The sequence below is a fragment of the Manduca sexta genome, chromosome 16, assembly GCF_014839805.1.
Source record: "Manduca sexta isolate Smith_Timp_Sample1 chromosome 16, JHU_Msex_v1.0, whole genome shotgun sequence".
Classification (NCBI taxonomy): domain Eukaryota; kingdom Metazoa; phylum Arthropoda; class Insecta; order Lepidoptera; family Sphingidae; genus Manduca; species Manduca sexta.
In genome coordinates, this window is record NC_051130.1 from 13,404,009 (window position 1) to 13,417,315 (window position 13,307).

General features: G+C 40.3%; 1 protein-coding gene across 2 annotated transcripts; it reads right to left on the reverse strand.

Moving 5' to 3' along the window:
* Positions 1 to 592: 592 nt before the first annotated feature.
* LOC115453272 (igLON family member 5) lies at positions 593 to 9,018 on the reverse strand. 2 transcript variants are annotated; one of them, XM_030181962.2, is made up of 8 exons: positions 8,579 to 9,018; positions 4,264 to 4,396; positions 3,693 to 3,968; positions 3,537 to 3,614; positions 3,074 to 3,157; positions 2,111 to 2,245; positions 1,823 to 2,036; positions 593 to 1,526 (listed from the first exon to the last, which is right to left on the reverse strand). In XM_030181962.2, exons 4-8 carry the CDS (start codon positions 3,561 to 3,563, stop codon positions 1,387 to 1,389), a joined length of 600 nt encoding a protein of 199 aa, XP_030037822.2. In that variant the 5' UTR covers positions 3,564 to 3,614; positions 3,693 to 3,968; positions 4,264 to 4,396; positions 8,579 to 9,018; the 3' UTR covers positions 593 to 1,386. The 2 variants fall into 2 exon arrangements, with proteins under 2 accessions (XP_030037822.2, XP_030037821.2); XM_030181961.2 differs by having other exon boundaries at positions 8,532 to 9,018.
* Between the last annotated feature and the right edge of the window lie 4,289 nt (positions 9,019 to 13,307).

Here is a 13,307-nt window from a genome sequence, read left to right on the forward strand (position 1 = left end):
GGAAATTTGTGACAAAGTTTTTGTTACTCGAGAAGTGTCAGTTGCTGAAAACGTTTCTAGTCGTTTTTGAAGATTAACCACCAGTTGATTGTCAACTGATACACTGGCACGAAAAAACATATAAATCAACTTTGAGCACTAAATTTAGTTACGAATAATTTGGTGTTGCGGTTTTTACAAAATTTATGAAGAAAATCCAACTCGTATTTTAATTAGTATAATGAACGGCTAACTTTTTTATTTAATTTGTGATCCTTTTTAGTTACCAGCTATTTATTCTTACACTCAGTTGAGAAAGTCGGCTTAAAAAGTTTAGTTCATTTCTTGTCACCCCTTGTTATAAAGTTGTTTGTTGTAATGTACCTACTAATAAATACGTAAGTACTTTTTAAGTAATACGGTCAATAGCACTCGCCGATAATAGGGCATAACGTACAATCATATCATTTCGTGATGAATAAGTGACTTATCGATCACACTATATTTTGAAAATGTTGCATTTCATTTCCAATACATATTCGTCTGGTCATTCCGTACTGCGGGTAAAATAAGGTATTCGCTAGGAAATGTTTGAGGAGGACACAAATAATTATTTATTTCTGGTAAATCGTTTATTTTACATGTATTGTTGTGGAAGTCATGAGCATCGAATACAGTATATTCAAAACAATGTGATCGCCGGCGCGGGAGCGGCGGAGCTGCAGGCGCGGGTCGCGAGCGTGCGCGGGAGCGGCGCCGCCGCACTCCACTGCACGTGCGCTTAATATTATTATTAATTACATTAACGGTATTTACAGAGTGGATCACGACCACTTCGGTGACGCAAGTACATTCGACTACGCGCTTACAGGTACGTTTTCATTGCGTTAAGTAGTTCTTGTGACGGCTGTATGAATATGCTTGCCTATGTGGCAGAGCTCCGCGTGCACTGCTAGTGTTCCATACAACACGGTTTAGTACTAAGCCCGAGTGTTGTTTTGATCGTTGCCAAGTTTGTACATTATATTATTACATACACCACGACATGACGTGGTCTTGCACGCGGGACAGATTGAAATGGCATATTATTATCGAATTCGGCCGCTTTTAAATTAGCTCCTATTGACCAGTTACCTGGTTTAGTTTGTAAAATGCATTATAACAGAAACGTGCCGACAGCGCGCACCGAGAAGTACCTGCGCCATTCAGTTAGAGCTAGACATTCTCGCACTAGCGAATACTTTTTCGTTTTGCTCATATGATATACAGCATTATTCAAGATAACTTTTGTCCAACATCGACTTGTCCGTGTCAAGCAGCACAACTCACTGCGATTATTGTCTTCAAAATCACCGTGGAGCACAACACTTCAGTCTAGAACCGGCCCGAGAAGCGTTTGGGCGCGGTTCACACTGGCGGCCTATTTTCCGCCGCTATGTGTTGAATTAAATTCGTGTAAACTAATAAAACGACGAACAGCAGGTCGCGGTAGCGGTACGGCGGCGCACTGCTCGTGTTGCGGCTCAGTGTGGCCGCCATCTTGTCACCTGCAACAAGTTTAACACGTGGTAAACAGTTTAACTGCGAACCCCTATTTTCTTGTGTGGCAGGTTTACACTGGTTCTAGGTCTCTGTTATGCGAGGTTTCGTTTGAGTAACTACACTATACTAATATACCTAGTATCATAGTACCGAAGCGACCGGTAGTAGTATTGTCTCATAGCAAAACAACGTAACTAATTTTAGTGATGTTGGGTCTTGATTAGTTGGTGCGACAAAACAGAAAATTGTATCAAAATGCAAATAGTTTGTGTAGTGTAGAGTGTAGAGTGATGATACCCACTGCCTTCGGAGACGTATACGTATATGTGGGCGGGCTCGGTGTTGGCGGCGGCGCAGGTGTAGTTGCCGGAGTGGTGCGGCGCGGCGGCGCGGATGGCGAGCGCCGACTGCGTCTTGGGCCCCGGCTCGGTCACCACGGTCACGCCGCGCGCCGCGTCGTAGTTGATCATGCGCGCGTTGTGGTACCAGAACACGTACTGCGGTGGTACTGGACTCTACACACACACACAGATATTACACAATTTATGTAGAGATACTCTATTATACCGCTAGGTTTAAGATGACGGACCTTCTCTATGATGCAGACAAGGTTGATGGTGGAGCCGGCGTCCACGTGGTGCTCATCAGCGCCTAGGATGAACGCCTCGGGCACGGCGATGTGCAGGTGCACCAGCCGCGACAGCGTGCCCACCGCCGTCGACACCTGCGCACACCCAACACGTGGCTTATGCTTGCAGTATGCTGTGCGAAGAGTTCGTGTTTTCATTTAGTTGAGGGCAGACCGGGGATGGTTGACCAAATTTGAGTTTGAAAGCTTATATTTTTATTATTATAGTATATAGTGACATAAAAACGTATAGGTGTGATAGATACTCATAAGCTTTGGGAAAAAAATACTAAAATCTCTTGTAATATAGCATACAAAAGTCATTTTGTGAATCTCAGAACAATGACAAGCATGTGAAATGAGAAAATCATGGCATCCTACCCCCTGCCTGGGGTTGGTAGGTATTTCCTCGGCAAAATTTGATCTAAGAAGTAATTACTACTAAAATACATAGGAATAAAATAAGAAAAAAAAAACAATAACAAATATTTACCAATGAGCTTTATTGATACAAATCATTAAAAATAAACATAATAAACTTCAAATTTTGCAACTTTTTGTGCGATAGTCGTCCTGGCGTATAGAAATATCCCACAATCGACAAAAGATCGTACTATTTCAATTAGCCAGTCATTTGTATTTATTTCCGCATGGTTCTGAAACAACATGTTTTAGTAAAATGCCAAACACAAAAACTAATTTTACTATGTATATTTATTTTACTATGCGGTAGAGTAATAAAGTAGTCAACTAGCAACAATATGTCAATGGCCTACCAGCGTCTTTACCACTTTATTATTTTCAGTTTCTGGCATCTATCAGGATGACATTTTCGAGTGGGCTGAAATTTTAACTGAGAGTCTGAACCTATAGTCATCCACCCCCGGTCCCCCTAAATTTAAAGTATGTCATTATTACTATTACCTGACACTCGTAGGTGCCATTGTCTCGTTTCTGAACGTATTTGATCTGCAGGATCCAGTCATCGGATCCCTCGCTGTGCAGTACCTGCGTCCAACAACATATTATCTATACTATTTTATAAAGCTGAAGAGTATGTTTGTTTCAACGTGGTAATCTCAGGAACTAGTAGTCCGAGTTGAAAAAATATTTTTGAGTTGGATAGTCTATTTATTGAGGAAGGCTAAAACTATTAGGGGCGTAGCATTATAAAAATTTGGTATGGAGATAGTTTGGGAAGGAAATATATAGCGGAAATTTTTACCTAGATAAACGTTATTCTGCAAAACTTTTTCACGCGGGCGAAGCCGCAAGCAAAAACTAGTTATTAATACGGTTCACGTCAACTATTCTTGTAACAAACTTATCTCTAGATGAATAAAAATTTTAATATGTTGTAAATGTACATTATGTATGTGTATTTCACCTGAAACCGCTCGTCGTTAGTGTACATGAGGACGCCGGAGCTGATGATGTGCCAGTCGCGGCGGCGCACCCACGACACCTGCCACAGAACGACACGCTTTTTTAATATAGGCCTGAGGTGTAGCCTGTTCGCACGAGTCATGTGTAGAACACTAACCCCGCGCTCGCCGAGGTTGCGCACCGGGCAGTGCAAGAAGGCGACGGCGCCGAGCTGCGCCAGCACGTCCTCCTGCGTGTTGTTGATGGTAGGCTCTCGGTGCAGCGCTTCCAGCGAGCCGTACCACAGCTCGCGCCACGCCGGCACTTCCGCCACCTCGGACAGGTCCAGCTCGGACGGGTCGCGCACCTCTTCTCCTGCGCCCGGCCCCGTCCCCCTCACCAGATAACACCACTCCCGGCGTGGGTGCCTCGCGATGCACGCGCCGCGCTCGCTCTGCGAGCACATAACACGTCGCGCGTTACTCTTTATTTGTAAACGTGCTCGAATCAAAGTACCAGATAAATTTGAGATAAACTTTGTACACATTTATTTTTGATTGTAGGTAGAATATCGTTGTGCAAATCGACTATTTGCTACCTTAATTATGGTAGTGTGAGTGCACAAAGCACTAGACCAATGATATTTCTTCGAGCTCCTCGAATGCCTCTAGTCAATAAACTTGTAATTGCATCGAAGGTGAGCGCTCGAGGTTCGTGTTGTGTGATGAGTGTGTGTGAATGTCGCGTACGTGGCTGGTGTCCGTGGCCGGCACAGGCGAGCAGCGCGGCGAGCACGGCGGCCAGCACGGAGCCGCTCATGGCGCCGCTCAGCGCTGGCCCGACGCCCGCGCCACTACCTCCGCGCACATCCGCATCTCGCACCTGCACACAACTCATTATAATCATTTACTGCTAGGGTTGCAAAAAACTTGTGTCGTGATGTGATGTGATGGTTTTTAATTATAGCGGCGTAAATTTAGCATAAAATCATTTTTACTACTTTTGACTACATCCTCCCGGGCATGGTGTATTGCATTAAGCAAAGCGCGTGACTGCACACACAAACATTTGCAGTCGAAGGATTTGTTGTGATGTCACCCCGTTATAACTACGCTATCGACATTCACATATAAATTTTTAGAACCTATTAATGAAAGTTTAGTTATAACTATATTATTATCATAGTAAATACTCGGTGATGCTCGCGGCTACGTCCGCGTGATAAGGCTTTACTGGTAAACATTACTTTACATACTATAGCGATTCATAGCATTTTCACAAAATTTCGTATTTATAATATTCGTGATATAAGATAAGAGCATAAGTTAATAATACCATAAGGTTATATTTTGTAGTAAAAGTATCAAAATATTAAATTGTAAAGAAACAAAAAACTTACCAAAAAAAAAATAAACAGATATGTAATACTGATCTAGCTTAAAACATGACAACAATGTAACCAGAAATTTGGTTGTACATTCCGTTATTGTTTTTTGTTTGTTTAGGTATCATGGCAGGCAATGAATGGATATTTTATAGTTTCTAATCTCGTAAAAATATAACAATGGGCGAGAAATAATACAACTTACCTATACTTCAATATCATAGAAATTAAAAATGTTGTTTCAATAGGTATTAAAAACAAACTTAGGAGTTAGGAGTAAATACAATATGTAGTTACACTATTATATGAAGATGAATAATTATATGATAAATGAATAGAGGACAACGCGAACCCGCGAATGCTTAACCCAGGAATACATAACAGCTTAGCACAAATGACAAGGCACCGTTAGCCAGTTCACCTCGCGGTACATTTTTACAATAATATAAAATCCCCATAGTATGGATTATGTATTTATTTTTTTTATTTAAATAAATAAATTAAAATATCATAACATTATTGTGAGTCACGGGCATGAGAAATGAAAATTAGTTTTATTTTCAGCGACATTATTTATTGGTCTATTATTTTTTTGCGCGTCGGGCTGCGAGGTACAATTCCATTTTGTTAAAATGTAAATAGTTTCAATTGCGACATATACTGTAAAGTGTAATACAGGTATATTTCTTCACACGGGCCATTTATTTTAAAATGAATGTTCATTTTCTTTAATAAAATCCAGTGCCACCATTAGGCGCCATTTGCTAGATACACATCTGTTTACAAGTCATTCAAGTGACTTGTGTCGGTCAAGTCGAGATGTATAAGTTCCGTGTTTGCCTCTCACATCGAAACATCTGAAGTTACTCCACTCCCTAGCGCTGTTTTAATTATTAAATATCGATGAAATAGCTCGGCCGTAGATGGAGAATAATGCGTTGTGTAAGTACTTTGTATTTGAGTTGAGCTCGGGTGGAGCTCGCTCGCAGCAGGTATTAAATAGTGATCGAAGTCTATATACGCGTCTAAACATTAAAGTCATATCTCGCCTCATTCCGCTGGTCGCAGACTACAGATATTCTGCTTCCGGTAATTCTGAGACACAAATGGTACTCGTTAAGACCCTTAAGGTGGTAGCTCAAGGTCCATTTTCATACATTTTGTTTCGGCTTTAATCTGGGTAACTAAACAAGTATTGGCAAGTAAAGAATTTAAATTCACGTCTAGTTAGTGATTAGTTCTCGCAGTTGAAAGAAAAACGTAAAAATAATTAATAATCATGGATATTTCGGCCTTTAAAATTTAATATGACGAAATTTTAAAGGCAGAAATATCCATGATTACCACTTGAGCTACCACCTTAAGGCGATTAAATATTTTTGTAGCCGGAGCGGCTATCGGACGTGTTATGACCACCATATTATTTTATGATATTGTTACTTCTCCACCCTCCCTCCAGTAACAGGATGGATTATTATTTATAATCCTCCTCGTTCATCCCACGTGGTGAGGTCGATCGCCATTACCAATAACTATGTTTTGGGGATATATTGAAGTAGATCAGGTTACCTATTTTTTCCGAAAGATAGATGGATTCTTTCACACCGCTTAATTATCAACATTTAGGCTTTCACAAGTCATAAAAACATGTAATGGTTATGAGAAGATTTTATCATATGCCATTATTTATGGGTGGTTATAATTAATTGTGATAGACAATAGCGATGCCTCGCCGCTGGCATCTAGTCCGGCGGTTACACCCTACCTACATATTATACGTGTGAATGCGATTATAGCGTAAATAGATTTATTTTATTCATCAATGCCTGACGTCAACCCCGACAGGAAGGCGACCTACTCTGAATGCTTGAAAACATGTTACACATGTCACGTCGATCCCACACTACATTGGGATGGGGCTGGATGAAAAAGAAGTTGAAGAGCATATCGGTATGCAGCAAAGTCTTCTCGTATTGTGCGCATACTAATGCAAGGGCACATAAGGCGTAGCGTTGGAGTGCAGCGAAGTGATGATGCAAGACTGCCGTGCTTCGCGGGTGAGCGACCGTCTCCCACTCGATGGTCGATGGTATATGCAGGAATTCAAACATAGCAGCCTGCCTTAGTTTAATGTGCTACAGTTGAAAGCGTCTTGTCAGTTTTATTATGTACTTATAGTAAGACTTTTCCACATATTATAAGCCGCACTTTGATAGGTCTGCTAGAGTGATCTGTTTTAGTATATTAATGTAATTTGTCTGTTCTGCTGTCATCACTCAACTCTAAACAATCGTTCATTGCATTTAAACTCGTTTGTATCCACCGCGAGCGTGACATGTAACGACATATTATTGTCAGTGTTAGTGACCAGTTTCCATCACCGATGTCTTATTTCTAATCTCTTGTACAATAGATAATTAAAATAATAAATAGATGTACCTTGTTTTACTACTTATATACATTTCTAAATGTAACTTTACTATTTTTATATTTTACATTTTATTTTTTACATACTGTGTCCTAACATTGTAGGTAGTCGCTTCCTCGACACACACGTCACTCGTAAACTTTCACAGTTTCCTATGTTTTGCATTCGTCATCTATCTGAAGTCATATATCTATCCTATTTATAGACCGATAGTTATTTAAATCTTTCCTGTCGCCTTTTTACTGGATATTATATTATACTGAATTATATAATTATAATAAAATTTTAGGAAATGCAATGCAATTCATTATATTTAGTGTTTACATTTTGATATGCCAGTCAATGACGAGGCAAGTGGCTCGCCCACACACTGGCAAGCACCTGACCCTGTGACACAGAGCTCAGTAACAATGGTAGGGAGGCAAGCTTACAGTACGCGCATGTTTGAACTATTCGACCGACTTTATAATGTTCCTTACTCGCGCGTACATAATATTATGTGATATCTAAAGACTTGTCACAACAAGATTCTTACTAAGCCTAAATAAATTCTTTCAATTCAGGCCCTAATCGTTACATGTAGAATTTATTAGTACCTATTACAGATTTTTATGATAAATATTGTTTTAGTGATGCAGTCTATGTTTACCTTCCATACATTTTGTCGAGAAAATAATAATATTATTATTCGTGTAATCGTAACGTAGCTTATAAAAAAAGCAGGGGCATAAAGAAACTAGACTTAAATAATATGTCGAATGTAAATTCATAATTCTAAAACTAGATCCATTTCCCCGGGGTTAAATTTTTGCACGATGAGGCATTAGTTACTTATTCCTTTGGAAACACGCATAAGCCGATGCGAACACAGTTTTTTAAGTGGTAAGACACGTCGCTTTGGGGAATGCTTATTTGTTTACAGTGAGACTGGACTATAATAAAAATAAGATTACCAAAGGTCTAAACACCCTTTTACTTTCCTTAATCCCCATTTGTTTTATGACCCTCACTGTTCCCTAATTGTTGTCCTGATTAGGTCCGGTCGGTATTGCGGGCGATGGAGATCACTTAACATTAGGAGACTCACTTGTTTGTTGATGCCATGCAAAAAACTCGTTTAATAAGTCGTGTGAAGGTCGCGAACTCAAATTGGAAATTAGGGACAGGTTGTCTTCAGATTCTTACAGCTTAATATCCAGCCTTACATTGTTTACATCAGGCACTATCCTGCAGCTGGTCGGCCGTCACTCACCACTCACCGCCGCCAATCACAGCAGTCCCGCGGCACACACGGCGTGTCACATCTCGGAGCACGACACTTCACTCACTCGTCAGGTATCCTTGGGCACTCGCGCGGTCACTGATAACTTCACAGTATGTTCGTAAATCGGCACGGAACGCGCGGCGGTCCGTATGTAATCGGCAACGGACCGCGTGCGACTGAGCCTCTCCACCCCCACGCGCCCTCCTCACCGCACCGCGCTCGGCGCCTCACACGGTCAACGAGAGCTTCACTGTTGTGCCGATAGACCGCCTCTAGTTGGCGATACCGCTAGTTGTCATCCGATCTTACTTACGTACTACACTAACACGCTGTAAGTATATGACAATCATCATGCGAGGGTTGCTGAGGAGTCGGTGTGTACCAGGTGCCAGGTGGCAGCGCGTAGTCGTCGGGCAGGCGGTCGGGCCTTGCGCCTTATCGACTGTACAGTAGGGAAAGGGTGCGCGGGGGTGCGGCGTGACGTCACCGAAACGGAGCGGCGGGGCGGCACCGCGCGTGCACCGGGCGGGTACCGCGCGGCACTCGCCGCCCGCCCGCCGAGGGGACATTATCATTGCGTGATGGCGGGCATGCGCTCGATCCGGCATGGTCACGATAACACGTACTAGCAACCCATATAGTTACGTATCGTACATCATTTTAATAGTAGTAAGCATGGCTTGTTTTACCTGGGCTCAAAACTAATTTAAATAGTGTAAATAAAAATTCAACAATTAACCTCTTACAGAACCTTACTTTCGACAAATAATTCTAGTAGGCTTTATAGTGACTACACAAAATGTAATGACATGATAGGCGTATTACTACCTCGTTTTGATAGTAGCTAACGACTGTTTATTTATTTAATTATGAACAAATATTCGATCAAACATAATTTTCTCTACTTACACACTACATTTATATCTAGTTGATTCTACAAAAGTTGAGGACATTTTGACCAGTTTTTATTATAATTGTAAAAATGACTATGATTTATACTTTCCCAGTCAACAGTTTCTGACACATCAAGATTTTGGAGGAAAATATTCTTTATGCGAATAATGTTTACAGGAGATACGGAACAGCATCTGTATATCTTAAGCTTTTGGTAAATGTCAGGCAGTAACTCTTTACAGATTTCATCAGGTTTCCGGCAATCCTAGAAGGCGCGCGGCGTGGGCATGTCTTCAAAGTTTCGTTGGTGCAACTCTCGGCCTCCATTCCGTGCCGGGCGCTGCGCCGGAGTCACGCCGATCATGTCACATATTAACGGTAAACTGGCACGAATTGCACATGATCCAAGATACAACCTAATCGTTTGCCAAATTAAATGTTAACCCGTTTAGTGGTTTACTGCGTTTACTTCCAACAAACATACAAAAAAATCACGATGTTTCGCATTTATAGTAAGAGTAAAAGTTAAATAAAAAGTAAGAAAATAAGATGAACCCTTTGAAAGCAGTCATGTACTGTAGCGTCGAGTACAACTATTGGAACTGCCCTGTGAGTGTGGCGCGGCTCTGCGTCACCTTCACCACGACGGCGACGGCGGTTGTTGTGTTCGATGCACGACAGCCGCGTCCGGCGGATTCGCCGTCAACTCCGTTACATCGCTAACGAGGACGTACCGCGTCTCATTTTAACTTAGGCCGACTTCGGCCGGCGCCCCTCCGCCCCTGTTATCACGCGCCGCAGCTCTTTGAATAATGTCGCGAGTCGCGGCAAGCGAGCGGAGACGGAACTGCGCTTCTCCACAAAGCCCGCGACCGATAATGACGAGATGTGCTCATTACAGCCGCGCTCGGTCGGTCACCGAGCTCTCTTCACTTTCAGACGAACAGCCCACTGAATAATTCAACAGCCGGGCACCGATGCAACGCCGCACCAAATTCCTTATTACGTTTTACTTTTAGGCTTGTTAATGGCATACAGAGAATATTTTATAATTTTGTTTTAGAAATTACCACGACAATTTTTTGCTGATTATGAATGTGTATACTTAAGATTCCGTATCATTTAAATGGAATCCTTATAGCAACACTTTTTGTCCGTCTGTCCTTACTCAGGAACGCTTAGAGCTATCAAGTTGAAATTTATATCAAATACGGGAATACGGTCTCTATTGGCTGAGAAAAATTTGTAAGTCAACGTGATCAAAAGACATGAGTAAATTTTGCGATTTCACAAAAGAATCAAGACCGATAGGGCACCTCCCGTTGACCTACAATCATGACATTTGACAAAAAGCATTGTATTACAGCACAAAAATATTTTAAGAGCGTTTACGCATCCGCGCGCCGTATGTCTCAAAAACAGCACTTTTCGAAGGAGATAATATCCATCAAAACATTATTTTAAAAACATATGAATTAGTAATTATTATAGAAAATTTTGTTGTCTAAAAAGTTAGTAGAGAAAATTTTTAGATTTATTGAGTATTTGTAAATTGTTTAATGATTACTGAACAGAGGTATTCAAATTTGCGCTTCGAACGTCTATTTCGAAGCTCAAAATATCTTAAACCACTAAGGAACATAACAATATGTTATTTTTATCTAACTAAGAAGATCCTGAAGAAAAATGTTAGTAGAGAAAAAATTTATTTTTATGTTTAATTCATGAGAAATAAAAATTCAAAGAATTCGAAAAGATCTGAAATATTGGTCATTTAAATGATTTTTTTATCACTATATCTTACTTAATTGAATATAATATTGGATTACTATAATAGAAGAACATCTCCTTAAAACATACAATTTAAAAATTCTACAAAATTAGTTCTGTTATTTTCTATAAATATTTTAAATACCACTATAAAACGCAACGCGCAAATCGTTTCAAATTAGTCCGCCTTGAGGCTTTCTAGAGAGGACGTATCGCTCGTCGCTCCGGCGAGACTCCAGTTGGACTTTGCTGTGCGTAGAAAAATAGTCACGTGTATACAGTGATTGCCACATCTTAGTACTTTAGTAAGTAAAATATTTTTTCTTTGATGATTGACAATAATTTTAGTAGTTACTATAAATTATTATTATATTATTATGTTTCAGACACAATGGGAAGTAAAGCTATTTCTAGGCAAGAAAAGGAAACGTAACAACGCTGAAACTTCGGCTAAAGCAAAAGCTAAAAGATTGATGTACTAATGTTATAACATGCGTCTGTAGTTATGGTTGTTGCTTTTTTACTCATTAAACACTTGAGCATAGTTACTCGAAAGAAAAACTGGAACCTTAAGCTAAAAACAATTAGCCCATTGAAATGTTACATGAGCTTTGTATTTTTAGAGGACCCAATTTTATTTTTAGAACATGTGTGGGGGTCAATAGAAGCTTAATCTCAAGTTTGTGAGGTCGCCCCTTGTCCCCTGGCCGCCATCATGGAAAAGGGGTGAAAACAATTTTTTCGCGATATCTCGGAAATTATGCGTCTTACATAAATTTTGTAAAGTCATAATTTGTAGCAAATTGTTTTGCCTACAAATATGTTCATATAACTTTTGCCCTAAATTAAAATTAAAGAAGTTATAAGCAAAAATGTGAGAAAATGTTTATAAAAGTTTTCTTTTTGCTCTATAACTTTTTATTTTACAAAAAATTACCTCAAACTAACTTGTAAATGATCTTTTTGAGGAAAATTGTTCCCTATAATTTTTTTTTATTTTTCATTCTTCTGTTACAGCGCTTTAAAGTTTACAATGCTCATGAGAATCCGGTCGAAACAAAATGTTTAACTTATTTTTGATTTGTTTTTATTGTAAATATATTATTACAATTTTTTTGTTAAATTCGTACAACTTTACTTATTTATTCCTAACTCTTTTCTTTGCCATAGAACTTACCAAATTTAACTTATCGAATGTTATGCGGGTAGAAAAGGTATGAGTTACCATTTCGGGATAAAGGAGAAAAACATATTTGCAGGCAAAACAATTTTCTACAAATTATGGCTTTACAAAATTTTTGTAAGACGTATAGTTTCCGAGATATCGCGAAAAAAGTGTTTTTACCCCTTTTTCCAAGATGGCGGCCGGGGGACAAGTGTGGCGACCCAAAAAACTTGAGGTTAAGCTTTCTATTGACCCCCACATGGCCCAAAAATAAAATTGCGTCCTCCAAGAAATGCAATATTCGGTCCATAAATTGTAACATTTCAATTGACTAAACGCACATTTCAAAACTCGTTTTACTCCCGCGGCCAACTAGTAGAATCGTGCGGGCCACGGTAGCACCAGCGCGCTCTGTGGTTAGTAGGTGGGCGACTGCAGTAGTCTGTAGGGGAGGGGTGGTTACAGAAATCTGACGCCATTTTCCTCCATCGTGATCGTTTCTGATATGTGTCCATGGCGTTTTGGAACTCAACTGACCGTTAACTGTCCATCTTGTAACCGCCCGCCTTGCGATAATCGCTCGCCAAGTTTGCAGGACATAATCGGAACCGCGGTGGTTACAAATCGCACAGATCTCCGGTCGTCATGAGTTTGGAAATAAAACAGCCGTTTCTCAACCACGGCGGGCGCGAGTAAAACCGCTTCGTGAGTTCTTAGCCTTATAGAATCACTTTGCTGTCCGTTGTCAACACGTTTACAACTCGCCAAACCTCAGTGCGCGAGTCCCACTCACTTATGGCTGACTTTTTGCATAATGCATAGGTACGCTTACTTTCAAATAACAAGGTTTTTGTGTTCACTGATGCGCACTGTTAAGAAAATTCAAGT

Bases quoted from the DNA above. Each gene is read 5' to 3' on its own strand.
- LOC115453272 (XM_030181962.2), bottom strand. From the start codon at position 3,563: ATGTACACTAACGACGAGCGGTTTCAG. The intron at 2,037-2,110 runs GTCCGTCATCTT...GTGTGTGTGTAG, and splicing joins TTGTCTGCATCATAGAGAAG to AGTCCAGTACCACCGCAGTA. The intron at 1,527-1,822 runs GTGGGTATCATC...AACTTGTTGCAG, and splicing joins CGTATACGTCTCCGAAGGCA to GTGACAAGATGGCGGCCACA.